At 39.7% G+C, this 24,005-nt stretch overlaps 1 protein-coding gene across 2 annotated transcripts in view; it reads left to right on the top strand.

The window, feature by feature from the left end:
* LOC133622753 (vitamin D3 receptor B) overlaps positions 1-24,005 on the top strand; it is a 95,746-nt gene that overhangs the window by 16,981 nt on the left and 54,760 nt on the right. For both annotated transcript variants that reach the window (XM_061985688.1, XM_061985689.1), the window contains exon 3: positions 18,273-18,420. In XM_061985688.1, the coding sequence (XP_061841672.1) occupies positions 18,275-18,420 (146 nt within the window). In that variant the 5' untranslated portion in view covers positions 18,273-18,274. The remainder of the gene's footprint in view (positions 1-18,272; positions 18,421-24,005) is intronic.

Raw genomic sequence — 24,005 nt, forward strand, 5'->3', positions numbered from 1 at the left:
GAAGCCGACAGCGTTTCTGGGTGTTGTTGATAAACGGTTTTCGCCTTGCATAGGAGAGTTTTAACTTGCACTTACAGATGTAGCGACCAACTGTAGTTACTGACAGTGGGTTTCTGAAGTGTTCCTGAGCCCATGTGGTGATATCCTTTACACACTGATGTCGCTTGTTGATGCAGTACAGTCTGAGGGATCGAAGGTCACGTGCTTAGCTTACGTGCAGTGATTTCTCCAGATTCTCTGAACCCTTTGATGATATTACGGAGCGTAGATGGTGAAATCCCTAAATTCCTTGCAATAGCTGGTTGAGAAATGTTTTTCTTAAAGGGGAACATTATCACAATTTCAGAATTGTTCAAACCATTAAAAATCAGTTCCCAGTGGCTTATTATATTTTTCGAAGTTTTTTTCAAAATTTTACCCATCACGCAATATCCCTAAAAAAGCTTCAAAGTGCCTGATTTTAACCACCCGTCCATTTTCCTGTGACGTCACATAGTGAAGCCAACACAAACAAACATGACGGAAAGAACAGCAAGCTATAGCGACATTAGCTCGGATTCAGACTCGGATTTCAGCGGCTTAAGCGATTCAACAGATTACGAATGTATTGAAACGGATGGTTGTAGTGTGGAGGCAGGTAGCGAAAACGAAATTGAAGAAGAAACTGAAGCTATTGAGCCATATCGGTTTGAACCGTATGCAAGCGAAACCGACGAAAACGACACGACAGCCAGCGACACGGGAGAAAGCGAGGACGAATTCGGCGATCGCCTTCTAACCAACGATTGGTATGTGTTTGTTTGGCATTAAAGGAAACTAACAACTATGAACTAGGTTTACAGTATATGAAATACATTTGGCAACAACATGCACTTTGAGAGTGCAGACAACCCAATTTTCATCAATTAATATATTCTGGAGACATACCCTCATGTCAGCAGGCCAGGGAAGCTAGGGTCGATATTCTTCTCTTGATCATCTTCGGGACGGTGTGAGCCAAGACATCCAGGGGGTTTAGCTCGCTCGTCTGCGGGAACAAACTGCCGCCATTGCTTGCCGTGCTAGCGAGGTCCTTTGTCCCTGAATTGTTCACACACTCCGGCACATTCAATGGGGGTCTGGCGGCAGATTTCTTTGACTTTATCGTTGGAAATGCATCTGCTTTGAGTGTCGCAGGATATCCACACATTCTTGCCATCACTGTCGTAGCATAGCTTTCGTCGGTAAAGTGTGCGGAACAAACGTCCAATTTCTTGCCACTTTCGCATCTCTGGGCCACTGGTGCAACTTGAATCCGTCCCTGTTCGTGTTGTTACGCCCTCTGACAACACACCGACGAGGCATGATGTCTCCAAGGTACGGAAAACAGTCGAAAAAACGGAAAATAACAGAGCTGATTTGACTCAGTGTTTGACAAAATGGCGGATTGCTTCCCGATGCTCCGAGAGCGAATATTAGAAAGACGTTTATTTCGCCAAAATTCACCCATTTAGAGTTCGGAAATCGGTTAAAAATATATATGCAACATCAAGGTATATATTGACGCTTACCGTATTTTCCGCACCATAAGCCGCCCCGTGTTATAAGCCGCGCCTTCAATGAACGGCATATTTCAAAACGTTGTCCACCTATAAGCCGCCCCGTGTTATAAGCCGCATCTAACTGCGCTACAGGGAATGTCAAAAAAACAGTCAGATAGGTCAGTTAAACTTTAATAATATATTAAAAACCAGCGTTCTAACAACTCTGTTCACTCCCAAAATGTACGGTAATGTGCAAATGTGCAATCACAAACATAGTAAAATTCAAAATAGTGCAGAGCAATAGCAATAACTTAATGTTGCTCGAACGTTAATGTCACAACACACAAAATAAACATAACACTCACTTTCTGAAGTTATTCTTCATTCATAAATCCCTCGAATTCTTCTCCTACGGTGTCCGAATTAAAAAGTTGGGCGAATTACGGAATCCAAAATGGCCGGCTCCGTCTCGTCGAAGTCATCAGAGTCAGTGTCGCTGTTGTTTTTCCAGCAGTTCCGTGAATCCTGCCTTCCGGAAAGCTCAGACCACAGTTGAGACCGAAATATCCGCCCAGGCATTTACGATCCACTGGCAGATGTTGGCGTATGTCGTCCGGCGCTGTCTCCCTGTCTTAGTGAATGTGTGTTCGCCTTCGGTCATCCATTGTTCCCACGCCGTTCGCAGTCATGCTTTAAATGCCTTGTTGACACCAATATCGTGCGGTTGGAGTTCTTTGGTTAATCCACCCGGAATGACGGCGAGTGTTGTATTTGTGTGCTTCACTTGTTTTTTGACACCATCTGTGATGTGGGCGCGCATGGAGTCGTATATCAACATGGACGGAGCTGCGTGAAAAAAGCCACCCGGCCTCTTCGCGTAAACTTCCCTTAACCACTCGCTCATCTTTTCTTCATCCATCCATCCCTTCGAGTTAGCTTTTATGATGACGCCGGCTGGAAAGTTCTCTTTTGGCAAGGTCTTCCTTTTGAATATCACCATGGGTGGAAGTTTCTGGCCATTAGCATGGCAAGCTAGAACCACAGTGTGTCGCTTAGTAGGAGCCATTTTGTGGTCTTTACAGATGTAAACACACAAAGGAAATGAAACGTAATACCCGCGCGCTTCTTCTTCTATGGGGGCGGGTGCTTACCTTGGCGTAGAAGAAGAAGCACTTCCTCTTCTACGGGGAAAAAAGATGGCGGCTGTTTACCGTAGTTGCGAGACCTAAACTTTATGAAAATTAATCTTAATATTAATCCATATATAAAGCGCACCGGGTTAAAAGCCGCACTGTCAGCTTTTGAGTAAATTTGTGGTTTTTAGGTGCGGCTAATAGTGCGGAAAATACGGTACATAGGTCTGGTGATAATGTTCCCCTTTAAACTGTTCAACAATTTGCTGAATCCGTCCCTGTTCGTGTTGTTATGCCCTCTGACAACACACCGACGAGGCATGATGTCTCCAAGGTACGGAAAACAGTCGAAAAAACGGAAAATAACAGAGCTGATTTGACTCAGTGTTTGAGAAAATGGCGGATTGCTTCCCGATGCTCCGAGAGCGAATATTAGAAAGGCGTTTATTTCGCCAAAATTCACCCATTTAGAGTTCGGAAATCGGTTAAAAATATATATGGTCTTTTTTCTGCAACATCAAGGTACCGTATTTTCCGCACCATAAGCCGCCCTGGGTTATAAGCCGCGCCTTCAATGAACGGCATATTTCAAAACTTTGTCCACCTATAAGCCGCCCCGTGTTATAAGCCGCATCTAACTGCGCTAAAGGGAATGTCAAAAAAACAGTCAGATAGGTCAGTCAAACTTTAATAATATATTAAAAACCAGCGTGATGTGGGCGCGCATGGAGTCGTATATCAACATGGACGGAGCTGCGTGAAAAAAGCCACCCGGCCTCTTCGCGTAAACTTCCCTTAACCACTCGCTCATCTTTTCTTCATCCATCCATCCCTTCGAGTTAGCTTTTATGATGACGCCGGCTGGAAAGGTCTCTTGGCAAGGTCTTCCTTTTGAATATCACCATGGGTGGAAGTTTCTGGCCATTAGCATGGCAAGCTAGAACCACAGTGAAGGATGACTTCTCATTCCCTGTGGTGCGAATATTCACCGTACGTGCTCCCGTTGTATCCACAGTGCGGTTCACAGGAATATCAAAAGTCAGTGGAACCTCGTCCATGTTGATAATGTTCTCTGGCCGGATCTTTTTTTCAGCTATCTTGTTTTTACAATATGCACGGAAAGTAGCCAGCTTTTCTTGAAAGTCTTTAGGCAGTTGCTGTGAAATAGTAGTCCGTGTGCGGATGGAGAGATTGCGTCTTTTCATGAACCGGAAACCTGTCGCTTAGTAGGAGCCATTTTGTGGTCTTTACAGATGTAAACACACAAAGGAAATGAAACGTAATATCCGCGCGCTTCTTCTTCTTCTACGGGGGCGGGTGGTTGCTTACAGTAGAAGAAGAAGCGCTTCCTCTTCTATGGGGGCGGGTGCTTACCTTGGCGGTTGCTTGCCGTAGAAGAAGAAGCGCTTCCTGTTCTACGGGGAAAAAAGATGGCGGCTGTTTACCGTAGTTGCGAGACCTAAACTTTATGAAAATGAATCTTAATATTAATCCATATATAAAGCGCACCGGGTTATAAGCCGCACTGTCAGCTTTTGAGTAAATTTGTGGTTTTTAGGTGCGGCTAATAGTGCGGAAAATACGGTATATATTGACGCTTACATAGGTCTGGTGATAATGTTCCCCTTTAAACTGTTCAACAATTTGCTCACGCATTTGTTGACAAAGTGGTGACCCTCGCCCCATCCTTGTTTGTGAATGACTGAGCATTTCATGGAATCCACTTTTATACCCAATCATGGCACCCACTGGTTCCCAATTTGCCTGTTCACCTGTGGGATGTTCCAAATAAGTGTTTGATGAGCATTCCTCAACGTTATCAGTATTTATTGCCACCTTTCCCAACTTCTTTGTCACGTGTTGCTGGCATCAAATTCTAAAGTTAATGATTATTTGCCACAAAAAAAAAGTTTATCAGTTTGAACATCAAATATGTTGTCTTTGTAGCATATTCAACTGAATATGGGTTGAAAATGATTTGCAAATCATTGTATTCCGTTTATATTTACATCTAACACAATTTCCCAACTCATATGGAAACGGGGTTTGTATTTGCAAAAGCATCTGTACCTCATATGCTCTGTCAAGAACAACTCAGGCTCTTGGACAAATAGATACATGGATGCAAATGACGAGTTCCACAATAAATCTGTGGAATATTGAATAAAATTACACCCCCCAAAAACATAGCAGATGGTCAGTTATAAATATATCAGAGGTATGTTGCTTCTAAAGGTATACTATCACATGACACAATCAGTTGCTGTTAGCGCTGTCGACATGCACCATTTATCCTAAGAATTTATCACCTGTCTACAAGCTTTAGTGCTCCACGCATGGTTGCTTTATCACACCTTTAAATCCAGCAGGAGAGCCATTTTCAATCCCTTTCTCCAGTTTGAGACACACGTGTCATTTTAGCTACAAATCACCGTCCCACCTTAAGTAACACTTGTACTAGCTCAGCCAATTTGCTGGTCTAAAGACAGCAGAAAATTCAAGTAGCAAAGACTGTCTTTTATTTTTTTGAAGCATTCTCTAAGGAGCTTGGAATGTATTTTTATCCATGTGAAAAAAGAACCAGTTAACTAATTTGGGCATGTTCATTTATTGGAGTGGAGGACATAAGTTAAGCTCCCATATAATGCTCAGGATTTGACTTGTGTTTTTCATGTATAGCAGGGTTTCCGCGGGTCAGTAAAAAGCATCAAAAGTAATTACAGTCAATGGATTTTGCAAATATTAAGGCCTTAAAGGGGAACTGCACTTATTTTGGAATTTTGCCTATCGTTCACAATCAATAAGAAAGACATGACGAAGGATGTCTTTTTTTTAAATGCATTTTAACTTGTAAGTAAATGCGATCAAAAGTCTGCTTACAATGGAGTTTATGGGGGTCACTCTATTCTTCCTATAAAGCCCTTAAAAACATCCAAACACCTCCATTAGGGTTTTATATACATGATGTAAATATATATATATATATATATATATATATATATATATATATATATATATACTGTAGTTTTCCTGTCGTTTCCGGGTTTAAATTGACTGTCAAAGTGTACATACTCATCCTTCTACTATCCAGGTGAGAGGCATGATTTATGATCTAGAATAAAGTTTGACGAGCGAGGAAGCAGCTGATTATGTCAACATTGGCACGCAAGCTTGTTATGACGCTATAAATAGTTTGTCTGCGTTAGCGCTTATAATAACAATATAACTAATACTTGGTTAATATTAAAGTCACCAAATGTAAATGGATTATTTTTGGCGCTTTTTGGATGTTTTTTGGAGGGGGGGTTCATGGGCGGAATAAAGGACCTCCCATTGGTTCCGCTGTAAGCGGTCTTTTATTAACGTTTATTTATGTGTTAGAATCCATTAAAAAATACATTCGTCATCATGTTTTTCATAATGATTGTGAACGATAGGCAAAAAACTCCCCCACAAAAAGTGCAGTTCCCATTTAAATGGCATTAAAACACATTTAATACAATGTCTAGGGGCATTAAAAATGTTTATAGAATTGCAAATGGCAACAGAAAAGACAACAAAACAAACCAACCGACGCAGTTTTTCCAATAGGGCAAAACTTCACCTCAAGATGTTCAATATTTATTGAAGTGCCTTTTTTGCTAACAGAGTTAGAGAGTCTGTTTAATTTTTGTATGTTTACCTATTTAGCATAAGGAAGTTCCATTACAATAGTAAAAAATACTACAGTAACCAAAAATGTTTATTGCGTTTTAGAGGGTTACTTGCATTTTCATTATTGCTTAATTTGACCACAGTTCATGTAAACTTTTCAACTATTTATCATTATCAATGCTTACAATTTTGTCTTTACAGACAATTGCATGCCTTTGTCTATATATATATATATATATATATATATATATATATATATATTTATATATATATATATATATATATATATATATATATACATATACAGGTAAAAGCCAGTAAATTAGAATATTTTGAAAAACTTGATTTATTTCAGTAATTGCATTCAAAAGGTGTAACTTGTACATTATATTTATTCATTGCACACAGAATGATGCATTCAAATGTTTATTTCATTTAATTTTGATGATTTGAAGTGGCAACAAATGAAAATCCAAAATTCTGTGTGTCACAAAATTAGAATATTACTTAAGGCTAATACAAAAAAGGGATTTTTAGAAATGTTGGCCAACTGAAAAGTATGAAAATGAAAAATATGAGCATGTACAATACTCAATACTTGGTTGGAGCTCCTTTTGCCTCAATTACTGCGTTAATGCGGCGTGGCATGGAGTCGATGAGTTTCTGGCACTGCTCAGGTGTTATGAGAGCCCAGGTTACCGTACTCTGATAGTGGCCTTCAACTCTTCTGCGTTTTTGGGTCTGGCATTCTGCATCTTCCTTTTCACAATACCCCACAGATTTTCTATGGGGCTAAGGTCAGGGGAGTTGGCGGGCCAATTTAGAACAGAAATACCATGGTCCGTAAACCAGGCACGGGTAGATTTTGCGCTGTGTGCAGGCGCCAAGTCCTGTTGGAACTTGAAATCTCCATCTCCATAGAGCAGGTCAGCAGCAGGAAGCATGAAGTGCTCTAAAACTTGCTGATAGACGGCTCCGTTGACCCTGGATCTCAGGAAACAGAGTGGACCGACGTATGCAGTAACATATTGTGTCATTTATCTATCTATTTTGTCAAAATTATGAGGGACAAGCTGTAAAAATGGATTATTAATCCTCTTGTTCATTTACTGTTAATATCTGCTTATTTCCTTTGGCAAACTGGAAATCAGCCGGCAGCTACAGAACATACTTAAATCCAGTTTCAATAAAAGAAAAGAAAAAGTGAAAGAGGAAATGTCATTGTTTTATGTGTTATAAATTGCAGTCTAGATTTATAAAGACAATGTCGACAATGGTTTTAATGCTTCTTAGGTTCTTTCATTGGCAACCATTCTCATGACTAGGGATTAGTGTAGTCCCGATACCAATATTTTAGTACCGGTACCAAAATGTATTTCAATACTTTTCAGTACTTTTCTAAATAAGGGGGACCACAAAAAATCGCATTATTGTTTTTATTTTAACTTAAAGTCTGAGGGTACATGAAACATATGTTTATTATTGCAATTTAGTCCTTAAATAAAATAGTGAACATACTAGACAACTTGTCTTTTAGTAGTAAGTAAACAAACAAAGACTCCTAATTAGTCTGCTGACGTATGGAGTAACATATTGTGTCATTTATCTACCTATTATTTTGTCTACATTATGAGGGACAAACTGTAAAAATGGATTATTAATCCACTTGTTCATTTACTGTTAATATCTGCTTATTTCCTTTGGCAAACTGGAAATTAGCCGGCAGCTTCCACCGGCCAACCTCCAAGAGAAAAAACATGGCCAGCATGAAACAAATCGGTCAGTGCGCGTCCTGCTGATTCCAACAACAGCAGGTTTGATTGATGCTGCTGACGGCCATAAGCACCACGCATATTATTCAAGAGTGGTAAGTCAGCGGAAGCCGCACTGCTCCAAGCTGTTTGTTCGCTGTATTGCGTGCCTGAAACTGGAATGAGTACAGATCTGGTCTAATAACCTGATGAAATATTTAGAGCCCCCTCTCAATACAACTCTGCATTGACTGTAATGGCCAGTCGAGGCACAAAGGGCTGATTTGACTCGTCAGTGGAAGGGGAACCAGCATTTTCACTTGATAAGTGGCAATAAGAATGCCTTATTTGCGCATGATTGCCTTTATTATGTAGCATGATGAACCATTCAATCGTGACTTGATAGTGACAAAGATGTTGACTGTGTTATTCGCAGCACTACATCTTTTTGAACCAGATTTAATGACCATCCATGTTTGGAGGCTCACGTTAACCTGTAAAAATCCTGGCAAGCATGTGTCTGAACTAGGAATGAGCACAATACTTGAATAAATAATTCATACATCACCAGGAATTCTGTCAATTTTTGTGGAAGCGATTGAAGCAAATTCAAGTCAACTATTTGTCTGCAACCAGCAGAGTCGCTGTTATTCCGCCAAAACCAGTGTTTCTTAGCCATAGGGTTCCGACCCTATGGCTAAGAAACGCGGTCCGATGTTGGTCCAAACACGGTCAAACATGGTCCAATGTTGGGCCGCCAAAAAAAGTGTTTCTCAGCTCTGGTCCGTATGGGCCGCAGCGGTGCTCGGTTGTAATACATTTTTAAGTAATGACAATCTCAAACAAACAGAGGTCTGGAGGTAAAGTCATAAAGAAGTTTCTTCAGCGCAAAAGTTATGACGACATTTTTCATTTCCACTTTCATTTTATGGAGAGTTTAGTTAAGAAGCATATTCATTTTTAATTTAGTTTATTTATTCTAGAATAACATAATTTTATGTAAATACATTTTTTGTCAGTTATTCATGAGTCCTTTCTTATGCAGTTTAATTGGTTTTAGTACCTATTTTTCTAATCAGCCTGACCTAAGCCTCAGGTTTCAGTGTTAAATAAATAATAAACTTTGTGACTAACACGTGATTTCATATCATTTGACAAGGTTGTAAACTGTAAGGACTGTAACTATTATAAGACTTTTAAAGTCATTTTGATAAATGGTAAATGGGTTAAACTTGTATAGCGCTTTTCTACCTTCAAGGTACGTACTCAAAGCGCTTTGACACTATTTCCACATTCACCCATTCACACACACATTAACACACTGATGGCGGGAGCTGCCATGCAAGGCCCTAACCACGACCCATCAGGAGTAAGGGTGAAGTGTCTTGCTCAAGGATACAACGGACGTGACGAAGTTGGTAGTAGGTGGGGATTGAATCAGGAACCCTCAGGTTGCTGGCACAGCCACTCTCCCAACCTCGCCACGCAGATAGTAGGCTAATATAGCTAAAATAGCCACTTATATCATGTGTTGACTTCATTTTAACACTTATATAATACTTTTAAAGTCATTTTGATAGTAAGCTAATATAGACACTTACATCATGTGTTGACTTCATTATAACACTTATATAAGACTTTCAAAGTATTTTTGATAGTAGGCTAATATAGACACCTACATCATGTGTTGTCTTCATTATAACACTTACATAAGACTTAAAGTCATTTTGATAGTAGGTTAATACAACTAATACAGACACTTACATAATGTGTTGTCTTCATTATAACACTTTTAAAGTGATTTTGATAGTAGGCTCATGAAACTAATATAGACACATAATGTGTTGTCTTCATTATAACACTTATATACACATACTTTTAAAGTCATTTTGATAGTAGGCTAATATAAACACTTACATGATATGTTGTCTTCATTATAACACTTATATAAGAGCTTTAAAGTCATTTTGATAGCAGGCTAATATAACTAATATAGACACTTAAATCATGTGTTGTCTTCATTATAACACTTGTATAAGACTTTTAAAGTCATTTTGATAGTAGGCTAATATAACTAATATAGACACTTACATCATGTGTTGTCTTCATTATAATACTTAAATAAGACTTCTAAAGTCATTTTGATAGTACGCTAATTTAACTAATATTGACACTTACATAATGTGTTGTCTTCATTATAACACTTAGAATTTAATTTTTTGCGGCTCCAGACAGATTAGTTGTATGTATTTTTGGTCCAATATGGCTCTTTCAACACTTTGGGTTGCCTACCCCTGTCTTTGACTGAACCATTAACACAAAAGTGCTTTATTTCTAAAACCATAACACTTGTATTCAATGCTTTATGACATTGTCCCAAGTCATGATATTGTTTTCATACCACCGTGAATGCCTCTGTTATACAATGTTTACGTCTGTGGACCTTTGGTTTGAAATAGGATCTTGGTTCTTGAAAAAGAGTGAGTGAACAGAAGCGTTTAAAGAAAAAACAAAGAGTAGTACACAACCCCGCCAGTGTTTTTGCTACTCATGAGAACAAAACCGTTTTTTCGCAAGTTTGTCATGTTCCGACTTCGATTCAAGCCAACATGTCTGCTCGTTTTTTTCATTCCTGTAACATTTGAAAGTAGGGCTGGGCGATATATGGAATGTACTCGATATATCGAGGGTTTGTCTCTGTGCGATATAGAAAATGACTATATTGTGATATTGGAGTTCCCACAGTTGCTTTTAGCTGTGGGCATTACACTACAGGCGTTTCTCACTCTTTTTTGTGTCTCCTTCTCACAGAGACATAAAACAGGCGCACCTTTTTACATACGTCACATAAGGTCGCGCGTGCAACGTCATACGCCCTCGCGGAGCAGAGAGGTAGCGGTATGGGTAACGTTAGCTGTGATGCTAGTGGTGCGAGTGGTAATACGAGAGAAAGAAAGTGCGAATCTGGTAACAAATAAAGGAAGAATAATTAATTCCCAAGAAAAACAGCACGGTGTCCATCGTCTGGCGGTGGTTTGGCTTCAAGCGGCAAGATGTTGAACAGACAACAGTAATATGCAAAAACGTTGCTACAAAAGTAGCATTACTGCTAATTTGTAGCATCATTTGAAAAGTCACCCGCTAGAGAATAAGGAGTGCTTGAAACTCCGCATGTCAACATCTCCGTTCGGTGCCACACCCACAAAATGCCCAAGCAACCGTTTCCAGATCAACACCGTATGAAACAAATAGTCAACAATAGAAGGAGATAACGTCTGCAGGAACCTACCACATAGCGAAGGACTTACACTATTTGATTTCCTATTATGCAGCTAATTTTTATTTGACAGTTATTGAAATATCTTGTGTGACATCATGCACAAAAGTGAACTTTATTTGTTTTGAACTATTGTAGTGGCGTTCTGTACAAAAAGTGCACTTTAATTTAGTGTTGTTTTGATATGTCATCTTAGTGACATCATGCACAAAAGTGCACTTTATTTGTTTTAAACTATTGTAGTGGCGTTCTGTACAAAAAGTGCACTTTAATTCAGTGTTGTTTGGATATGTCATCTTAGTGACATCATGCACAAAGGTGCACTAATAGCTTGTTTTAAAATGTCTCTGACAGTCTTGCATGTTCTGTGTTGAAATGACATGAATGTTTGTGCCACTGCTTAATATCTGTTTAATAAACAGTTTTAGTTGTGATTTCCCTCTCTGCATGAAAGTTTAAAATGAGCATATATTAATGCAGTATGAACAAGAATGTTTTAATGTAGACACATAGAATCATACTGCTGTGATTATTTGCATCAAGTGTTCATTCAAGGCTCAGGCAAAATATCCAGATATATATCGTGTATGGCCTAAAAATATCCAGATATTAATAAAAGGCCATATCGCCCAGCCCTATTTGAAAGTCATATTTGTGTTTCCTCCCCATCAACTGGCACAAGCTCATGTATTTAGGAGGCCAGACAGGCACCTTCCATCAACAGCGTGTCAATTAGGGCTGGTCGTTATGGCCTTTTTTTAATATCTCGATATTTTTAGGCCATATCGCGATACACGATATATATCTTGATATTTTGCCTTAGCCTTTAATTAACACTTGATGTATATAATCACACCAGTATGATGATTCTGTGTGTCTATATTAAAACATTCTTGTTCATACTGCATTAATATATGCTCATTTTAAACTTTCATGCAGAAAGGGAAATCACAACTAAGTAAATTTACCAAAACTGTATTTATTAAACAGTTATTAAGCAGTGGCACAAACATTCATGTTATTTCCAAAACAGAAAGTGCAAGATTGTCAGAGACATTTTAAAACAAGCTATTAGTACACTTTTGTGCATGATGTCACTAAGATGACATATCAAAACAACACTGAATTAAAGTGCACTTTTTGTACAGAACGCCACTACAATCGTTTAAAACAAATAAAGTGCACTTTTGTGCATGATATTTCAATAAGTGTCAAATAAAATGGGGCTGCATAATTAAAAATCAAATAGTGTTCGCCCTTCGCTATGTGGTAGGTTCCTGTGGACATTATCTCCTTTTGTTGACTTTTTTTCATACGGTGTTGATCTGGAAATGTTTGCCTTGGCATTTTGTTGGTGTGGCACCGAAAGGTGATGTTGACATGCGGAGTAAGCACTCTTCATTCTCTAGCAGGTGACTTTTCAAATGATGCTACATATTAGCAGTAATGCTACTTTTTGTAGAAACGCTTTTGCCCCACACTTGACAAATTACGGTTGTCTCTTCGACATATTCCCACTTGAAACCAAACCACCGCCAGACTATGGACCCCCTGCTGTTTTTCTTGGGAATTAGTTCTTCCTTCATTTGTTACCAGATTCGCACCTTCTCTCTCTCTCTCGTATTACCTCGCACGGCTACGCTAGCATCACAGCTAACGTTACCCATGCTGCTACCTCTCTGCTCCGTGAGGGCGTATACGTATGTGACGTATGACGTGACAGTTTGTGACGTGTATAAGAAGGTGCGCTTGCTGTCTGTGAGAAGGAGAGACAAGACAGAATGGGAAGAGCCTGTAGTGTAATGCCAGCAGCTAAAAGCAACTGCGTGAGAACGTATACTCCAATATCAAGATATAGTCATTTTCTATATCGCACAGAGACAAACCCGCGATATATCGCGTATATCGATATATCGCCTAGCCCTAGTGTCAATAGTTTATTGTCATTCTCCTTGTTTTGGGTGTTTTTACTCAGCCACACCGAAAACATTGTCTTGCAACTGCTTGTGTACACAGCGTTGTCACTCACCATAGCACAAGGTCGTCAGACCCTTTGTTGACGCTTGTGATGCTCCGATCCACAACAGCAACTTGGCCATTTATTAAACGCGTGCTTTGCGGTCTTCCTTTCTTTGAAAATGTCCTCTGACATGGACGTAGCGGAACGGAACATTCCAAAAGACAAGCTGTAAGAACAGCAGGCCGTCTGATTGAAGTCAATAACGGATCCAAACATTTTGAATCATTCATATGGTCCTTACCCCTCCAGCAGTTTGTGACTTTGTTGAGGTTTGTGTCTGGTTTTCTCTTAGTTCCTGTTTTTTTCCCCTCTCCATCTGGCTCGCTTTCAGTCTGCGACGGGAGCAAAGAAAATGGCAAGAAAGGCGCTTTGTGGAAAGGACAGTGCGTGTTTGTTTAAGAGGATGCCGGCCTCGTGGTGACATGCCTTTTTGTTGCCTTCACAAGGATGTCGATTGAAATAGACACACAGGAGCCGCTTGTAAACAAATATACACTTCTCGCAGTTTGCAGGAGAGCAAGACTTTTACCGCTTGTTGCATACCACGCTGGATATTTTCCCCGAGCCACAAACCCTGAGGACAATCTGGAAACTATCTTCCGACAGGAATTCTGTCCGACTTGTAATATAAAAACAGATGACAGTTAAAATGGATCACACTTTTGGTCTGATAAAAGGATAAATGATGTCCTTTGTTTGTCTTTTGCAAACAAACGATTAAAGGTTACACGTCAAGTAAAAAACAAGCAAATGAGTATATATACTTAGTATACCACAAGTCGTAGTTTGAAAATTTAACCATTTGTTTACCAGAATAAAGGTATGTAAAGAGAGCAAAGAAACTATGAATGGTGCCTTCACAGATGTGTAAGTTACCCATGCCTTGGGCACTAATACACCCCCATACCATCACAAATGCTGCCTTTTACACTTTGCGCCTAGAACAATCCGGATGGTTCTTTTTCCTCTTTGGTCCGGAGGACACGACGTCCACAGTTTCCAAAAACAATTTGAAATGTGGACTTGTCAGACCCACAGAACACTTTTCCACTTTGCATCAGTCCATCTTAGATGAGCTCGGGCCCAGCGAAGCGTTTCTGGGTGTTGTTGATAAATGGCTTTGGCTTTGCATAGTAAAGTTTTGACTTGCACTTACAGATGTAGTGACCAACTGTAGTTACTGACAGTGACTTCTCTGAAGTGTTCCTGAGCCCGTGTGGTGATATCCTTTACACACTGATGTCGTTTTTTGATGCAGTACCGCCTGAGGGATAAGGTCACGGGCCTTGCCGCTTACGTGCAGTGATTTCTCCAGATTCTCTGAACCTTTTGATGATATAACGGAGCGTAGATGGTGAAATCCCTAAATTCCTTGCAATAGCTGGTTGAGAAATGTTGTTCTTTAACAATTTGCTCAGGCATTTGTTGACAAAGTGGTGACCCTCGCCCCATCCTTGTTTGTGAATGAGTAAGCATTTCATGGAAGCTGCTTTTATACCCAATCATGGCACCCACCTGTTCCCAATTAGCCTGTTGACCTTTGGCATGTTCCAAATAAGTGTTTGATGAGCATTCCCCAACTTTCTCAGTCTTTTTTGCGACTTGTGCCAGTTTTTGTGAAACATGTTCCAGGCATCAAATTCCAAATGAGCAAATATAAGTTTCTTAGTGTGAACATGAAATATCTTGTCTTTGCAGTCTCTTCAATTGAATATAAGTTGAAAAGGATTTGCAAATCATTGTATTGTCTTTTTATTTACCATTTACACAACGTGACAACTTCACTGCTTTTGGCTTTTGTACAAGAAATTTGCCATTCACTCGTTACTTAATTCTTATTATACTCTAGGAATGTGAAATCTTACATTTACAACACTCGATTCAACACAATCCTCGATTCAAACCAATTCTTGCAATGTATTACAAAATATTTTTCAAAACAGGTTACAGGTTATAAAAGAAAAACTAATGTTGGCTATATATATATATATATATATATATATATATATATATATATATATATATATATATATATATATATATATATATATATATATACATGATTTACTGTTAAGACATTCATGAGTGTCCAAAGGTCTTCTGCTGTCGTTTAAAAAAAAAATAAAAAATCTAAAACGGTCAATGCTTAAACACTTATTATGGGGCCAAGGGGCTCAAACCGTATCAGCTGATCTGAGGCCGTATGTTTTGGACACTCGGGTGAAGAGAGGAGCTGAACTGTCAACTGATCACCATCTAGTGGTGAGTTGGGTCAGATGGTGGGGAAAACCTCTGGACAGACCTGGCAAACCCAAGCGTGTAGTGCGGGTGAACTGGGAATGTTTGGAGGAGTCCTCTGTCCGGAAGGACTTCAACTCCCACCTCCGGCGGGACTTCTCTGCCATCCCTGTGGAGGTTGGGGACATTGAACAGGAATGGACAATGTTCAGGGCTTCTATTGCTAAAGCTGCAGCTGCGAGCTGTGGCCAGAAGGTCTTAGGTGCCTCAAGGGGCGGTAACCCTCAAACACCCTGGTGGACAGTGGTGGTCAGGGAAGCCGTCCGACTGAGGAAGGAGTCCTACCGGGGTATGTTATTCCAGGGGACTCCGGAGGCAGTTGCAAGGTACCGACAGGCCCAAAGGGCAGCGGCCGTGGCTGTGGACGAGGCTAAGCAGAGGGTGTGGGAGCAGTTCGGGGAATCCATGGAGAAGGACTATCGGGCGGCACCAAAGCTGTTCTGGAAGACCATACGGCACCACAGGAGGGGGAGGCAGGGAACCATCCAAGCTGTGTACGGCAAGGATGGGACTTTGCTGACTTCAAGTGAGGAAGTCGTAGAGCGCTGGAAAGAGCACTTAGAGGAACTCCTGAACCCACATACATCAGACACACCCTCCCTGATAGGAGCAGAGCCTGAGGATGATGGGGGATCGACGTCGATCTCTCGGTGTGAAGTCACTGAGGTAGTTAGACAACTCCACAGTGGCAAAGCTTCAGGGGTTGACGAGATCCGTCCAGAAATGCTGAAGGCTCTGGGTGTTGATGGGCTGTCTTGGTTGATACGCCTTTTCAACATCGCGTGGAAGTCTGGGACAGTGCAGAGGGAGTGGCAGACTGGGGTGGTGGTTCCCCTTTTCACGCCAAGGTACTGGAAAGGAGGGTCCAGCCGATGGTCGAACCTCAGATTCAAGAGGAGCAATGTGGATTCCGTCCTGGTCGTGAAACAACTGACCAGCTCTTTACTCTTGCGGGAATCCTGGAGAAAGCCTGGGAGTATGCCTATCCAGTCTACATGTGCTTTGTGGATTTGGAGAAGGCGTATGACCGCGTCCCCTGGGAAATCTTGTGGGAGGTGCTGAGGGAGTACGGAGTGAGGGGAACCCTGCTGAGGGCCATCCAATCTCTGTAATACCAAAGCGAGAGTTGTGTCCGGGTGCTTGGATGTAAGTCGGATCCGTTTCCAGTGGGGGTTGGTCTCCGCCAGGGCTGCGCTCTGTCACCTATCCTGTTTGTGATTTTCATGGACAGGTTTTATAGGCAGAGTCGTGGCCATGGCAGAGAGGGTATACGTCTCGGGGGGCTAAAAGTTGCGTCACTGCAGATGATGTGGTCCTGATGGCACCTTCGGGTCGTGACCTTCAGCTCTCACTGGATCGGTTCGCAGCCGAGTGTTCAGCGGCTGGAATGAGGATCAGCATCTCCAAATCTGAGGCCATGGTTCTCAGCAGGAAACCGATGGTTTGTACAGTCCAGGTAGAGGACGAGACTCTGTCCCAGGTGGAGGAGTTTAAGTATCTCGGGGTCTTGTTCACAAGTGAGGGAAAGATGGAGAAGGAAATCAGCCAGAGAATCGGAGCAGCTGGGGCAGTATTGCAGTCTCTCTGCCGCACTGTTGTGACGAAACTAGAGCTGACCCAGAAGGCAAAGCTCTTGGTCTACCGAGCTATCTACATTCCTACTCTCACCTATGGTCATGAAGTGTGGGTCATGACCGAAAGAATAAGATCGCGGATACAAGCGGCCGAAATTAGTTTCCTTAGAATATTGGCTGGCATCTCCCTTAGAGATAGGGTGAGAAGTTCAGTCACCCGAGAGAGACTTGGAGTAGAGCCGCTGCTCCTTCGCTTGGAAAGGAGCCAGCTTAGGTGGTTCGGGCATCTCGTGTGGATGCCTCACGAGCGTCTCCCTAAGGAGGTCCTCGTTACACATTCCACTGGTAGGAGACCAAGGACCAGATGGGGGAGATTACATCTCCTCTTTGGCCTGGGAACGCTTCGGGATTCCCCAGGAGGAAGTCGCTAATTTTGCTCTGGAGAGGGAATTCTGGGTGTCTCTGCTGGAGCTGTTGTCCCCGCGACCCGATTCCGGATAAGCGGTTGAAGATGGATGGATGGAATGCTCAAACCAGTATTATGAATCAAAATCTATGTAATTGCGAATTATTGACCTATTTAAGGCTCCAATTACTTCACATAAAATATTGGATTTTTGAATTTTGGGGGAGAAAATATTGCATAGTGTTTTTACCATAGCAAAGTAATGTGTTTCCTTTTGACAAAAAGGGCTTGAAAAAACATAGAAAACTTTATATTAACGATAGATCTGAAGTTGATCTAGAGATTTCAGCATTGCAAGTAAAAAAACAACAACTTTCTTTTAAGACTTGAATTAATGAGACCCTTTCGGGTCCTCTGACCTATAATGTTCATAACATTGAAGAATTCCCTGAGGGTTAAAAACAATTCTTCTAAATGTTGCATCAGTTCAAAATCATTATTAATAAGAATCTCAATTCGAATGCTAATCATGTTTTGTCCGGCAGCTTTATTATACTGTTTTTATCCTCTGTGTTTTTTACAACGGGCATAATCTTTCTTTTATTTATAACTCCATCTTCCCCCATCTCTCTGCAGTGATGGAGTCCACCGTTGTGAGTACGTCCACCCTGGCCCCCGACGACTTCGACAGGAATGTGCCGCGGATCTGCGGGGTTTGTGGCGACAAAGCCACTGGCTTCCACTTCAACGCCATGACCTGCGAGGGCTGCAAAGGCTTTTTCAGGTAGACCCACATGCCAGTGACGTGCCCACACGAGAGGGTACACTCACTTATGTACTGCAGGTGTCAGACTAAATGTGACATTTGCATATTAGTGTGCACGTCCTGTATATGTATCACAGACCCCATCACTCGCACCCCTTTTACTGTCAAACGATTGAAATATTTAATTAATCACACTTTGTTCACAGTTAACTCAAAATTATTTGCTATTAATCACAGATAAATATAAATTGTCATCATTAAAAAGAGTACCCTAGACAGATAATTCTCACCTTTTGATACCATGCAGTGTTGGTGCTAGGAATTTTCAAAATGGGGTCCCAGGGACCCCATCAAGTCATAAAAATGGGGTTCCACAGTACATTTTTGGGGTCCCACTTTTTTGTAAGCGTTTTGAAAACAAATGATGAATGTATGCATTATCCTGTTACATCTCACATTCTATATTGTGTTTTGTAAAAAGGTTGTCATAAACGGAAAAGGGTATTCTAGTACAAACCCCGTTTCCATATGTTGGGAAATTGTATTAGATGTAAATATAAATGGAATACAATGATTTGCAAATCATTTTCAACCCGTATTCAGTTGAATATGCTACAAAGACAACATATTTGATGTTCAAACTGATAAAAAAATTTTTTTTTGCATATAATCATTAACTTTAAAATTTGATGCCAGCAACACATGACAAATAAGTTGGGAAAGGTGGCAATAAATACTGATAAAGTTGAGGAATGGTCATCAAACACTTATTTGGAACATCCCACAGGTGAACAGGCAAATTGGGAACAGGTGGGTGCCATGATTGGGTATGAAAGTAGATTCCATGAAATGCTCAGTCATTCACAAACAAGGATGGGGCAAGGGTCACCACTTTGTCAACAAATGCATGAGCAAATTGTTGAACAGTTTAAGAAAAACCTTTCTTAACCAGCTATTGCAAGGAATTTAGGGATTTCACCATCTACGGTCCGTAATATCATCAAAGGATTCAGAGAATCTGGAGAAATCACTGCACGTAAGCAGCTAAGCCTGTGACCTTCGATCCCTACGGTTGTACTGCATCAACAAGCGACATCAGTGTGTAAAAGATATCACCACATGGGCTCAGGAACACTTCAGAAACCCACTGTCAGTAACTACAGTTGGTCGCTATATCTGTAAGTGCAAGTTAAAACTCTCCTATGCAAGGCGAAAACCGTTTATCAACAACACCCAGAAACGCCGTCGGCTTCGCTGGGCCTGAGCTCATCTAAGATGGACTAATACAAATTGGAAAAGTGTTCTGTGGTCTGACGAGTCCACATTTCAAATTGTTTTTGGAAACTGTGGACGTCGTGTCCTCTGGACCAAAGAGGAAAATAACCATCCGGATTATTATAGGCGCAAAGTTGAAAAGCCAGCATCTGTGATGGCATGGGGGTGCATTAGTGCCCAAGACATGGGTAACTTACACATCTGTGAAGGCGCCATTAATGCTGAAAGGTACATACAGGTTTTGGAGCAACATATGTTGCCATCCAAGCAACGTTACCATGGACGCCCCTGCTTATTTCAGCAAGACAATGCCAAGCCACGTGTTACATCAACGTGGCTTCATAGTAAAAGAGTGCGGGTACTAGACTGGCCTGCCTGTAGTCCAGACCTGTCTCCCATTGAAAATGTGTGGCGCATTATGAAGCCTAAAATACCACAACAGAGAGCCCCGGACTGTTGAACAACTTAAGCTGTACATCAAGCAAGAATGGGAAAGAATTCCACCTGAGAAGCTTAAAAAATGTGTCTCCTCAGTTCCCAAACGTTTACTGAGTGTTGTTAAAAGGAAAGGCCATGTAACACAGTGGTGAACATGTCCTTTCCCAACTACTTTGGCACGTGTTGCAGCGATGAAATTCTAAGTGAATTATAATTTACAAAAAAGAAATAAAGTTTATGAGTTTGAACATCAAATATCTTGTCTTTGTAGTGCATTCAATTGAATATGGGTTGAAAAAGATTTGCAAATCATTGTATTCCGTTTATATTTACATCTAACACAATTTCCCAACTCATAATGAAACGGGGTTTGTACAATATGCAGAGATAAGATGTGTCAGTATCAACATGTTACTTGGAATCAATTTTTGGCAGCAGCAAAGTGGTCGTTTGGGTAGATTTTAGCTTTGTAATTTTATTTCAACAAGTCAACAGTACAGTAAGTACTTCATTTTATATATGTAATGTACAGTACAGTACAGTAGGTACTTAATTCTATGTATGTAATACTCATATGGGTATTCTAGTAGAATATGCAGAGATGTCGGTATCAAAATCTTACATTGAATAATTTGTTGTCAGGCTATATTACATTTACTGAAAATGTTACATTAATGAATACATCCAAACACTATAAATATTTATTATGTGCAGGAAGAAATACCAATTACAGTTGTATGCATCTTCCAAACAAGAAAGACATTTAATCACATCAGAATGGTACTAACAACACTCCTTTAAATCTCGTTATTACCACAGAAAAGGCAAACTGTCATTTCCCGGATACGATGAAGTCTTAAATAATGTCCAACACGTAGGGTTACAATAACATGAAGATAAAGTGTTTGTCTCACACCTAGTCATCCACCGTGGACAGACCAAGCCAAGCAAAGCAGCACATTTTGGCACAACACGGGCAAATATAAACAAAATAAAACACCGGCAGAAAGCAAAAATCAATAAAAAACCCCAAGCAAACCGGAGTTTTGACCCGGGGTAGGCAGGGTCGGTAAAAAACAAACAAACTGCATCCCGTGGACACGCGGACTTCCGGAAATATGTATCCTTTCTGATTTCAATGTGTAAAAAGACAGAAAATGTGTGTTAACGCCAACATTGCCATGACTGGACAATTAATTTGCTTCAATGAAATGTGTTTTAAACAGTATTCTTTTTTAAATAGCTCAACACAATAAGGACACAAACACGCTTTTAATGAAAGTCAACAAAATACTCGCAGTGTGTCGGTGTCTTGTAGAATACAGAATTTGTATTCCTGCTGTAGGAGCACTTGCATTCAGAGGAGGAGCTACACTGTCATGTTTACCAGTTTCACACATTAATAGCACAACATGTGGATTGTTGTGATCGTGCTTTGATTGTCAAAAGTGTTTGGTCATGTCATCTGTGATATTTCTACCTGGGTAAAGGCTTCTGATGTTCTGTTCATGACATGTTGTACAAGTTAATGGTATTCATACCGCTGCATGACAATAATATGACTTTCTCTATTTAATAATAAAATGCCTGCTAAACATTCTGTAGTTGCGGAATATCAATTAGAACGGGTTATAAAAAAGAATATACACTTTATTTCAACCAGCCAAAAAAACATATATTTTGGTAGACATTTCACAGATTACATTACAATGCATCTTTGTTGCTGTAAATATTCCGTCGGTCATCCATCCATCCATCCATCCATTTTCTACCGCTTATTCCCTTCGGGGTCGCGGGGGGCGCTGGAGCCTATCTCAGCTACAATGGGGCGGAAGGCGGGGTACACCCTGGACAAGTCGCCACCTCATCGCAGGGCCAACACAGATAGACAGACAACATTCACACTCACATTCACACACTAGGGCCAATTTAGTGTTGCCAATCAACTTATCCCCAGGTGCATGTCTTTGGAGGTGGGAGGAAGCCGGAGTACCCGGAGGGAACCCACGCAGTCACAGGGAGAACATGCAAACTCCACACAGAAAGATCCCGAGCCTGGGATTGAACCCCAGACTACTCAGCACCTTCGTATTGTGAGGCAGATGCACTAAGCCCTCCTCCACCGTGCTGCCCTGCATATATATATATATATATATGTATATATATATATATATATATATATATATATGTATATATATATATATATATATATATATATATATATATATATATATGTATATGTATATATATATATATATATGTATATGTATATATATATATATATATATATATATATGTATACCGGTATATATATATATACATATACATATATATATATATATATATATATATATATATGTATAAATACACATATATATACATATATGTATATATATATATATATATGTATATATACATATATATATATATATATATATATATATATATGTATAAATACACATATATATACATGTATAAATACACATATATATACACATGTATATATACATATATATATACATATACATATATTTATATATACATATACATATATATATATATATATGTATAAATACACATATATATACATGTAAAAATACACATATATATGTATAAATACACATATATATACATATATTTATATATACATATACATATGTATATATATATATATATATATATATATATATATATATATATATATATATATACATACACACACACACACACACACACACACACACACACACACACATATATACACAAAAAAACAGAGAGGCTATTTCATCCCTACAGGCCTGTTTCACAGGTTTCTCTGCTCTTCAGGACATTTATATATATATATATATATATATATATATATATATATATATATATATATATATATATATATATATATATATATATATATATATATATATATATATACATACATATACATATACACGTTAGGTCAGGAAAAAACAGAGAGGCTATTTTTATTTATATTTTTTATTAACATAAGAATCTTGCCTATTACCCATTTTTCTGTATGCCCTGGTGGTGTGTCACTGGAAAATATGACATAGAAGGTTGTTTCACCGTGTCTTCTCCTTCAGCTGGCTCTTGTTTGAACTTTCACTAAGTGTGTCTGCGGTGCTGGTACGTCCCTGTCCTGATGCATACAACCCCCCCCCCATTGTGGCATGATTGGAAATGCACTTGTAGGTTACCTGGTATTGTCTGTGTATGTGCGGTTTAACCTGAAAGGCTCTGCTATAATTACTGTCAAACATTGCCTCACCTGCTAGAACATACCGTAATGTCCGGGCTTTAGAGCGCACCTGTTTTGAAGCCACACCCACCTCATTTTTGGACAAATGTAATTTCATTCATATATTGGGCGTACACGTCTATTAGCCGCAAGCGTACAGTACACCCACAAAGTAATTACAGCGCTTCACTTTTTCCACATTTTATTAAAAATGTATTCAATTTATTTTTGTCCTCAAAATTCTACACACATTACCCCATGACAATATGTTTTTTTTAATTTTTTTTTATACAAATGTATTTAAAAAAATGAAATAAATCATGACATGTAGGTAATTATTCAGAGCCTTTGCACGATAATTTGATGAGGCACCCTTGGCAGCAATTACACTGCAAAAAGTCTGTGTTCAAAAACAAGAAAAAAATATTATAAAATTAGGGGTATTTTATTTGAACTACCGGTAAGCAAAATTATCTGCCAATAGAACAAGAAAATTCGGCTTGTCAAGACTTTCCAAAACAAGTAAAATTAGCTAACCTCAATGAACCCAAAAATACCTTAAAATAAGTATATTCTCACTAATAACAAGTGCACTTTTCTTGGTAGGAAAAAAAAGAGACCTTTTTGCTCAATATGT

The sequence above is a fragment of the Nerophis lumbriciformis genome, linkage group LG23 (genome assembly GCF_033978685.3).
Source record: "Nerophis lumbriciformis linkage group LG23, RoL_Nlum_v2.1, whole genome shotgun sequence".
NCBI lineage: Eukaryota > Metazoa > Chordata > Actinopteri > Syngnathiformes > Syngnathidae > Nerophis > Nerophis lumbriciformis.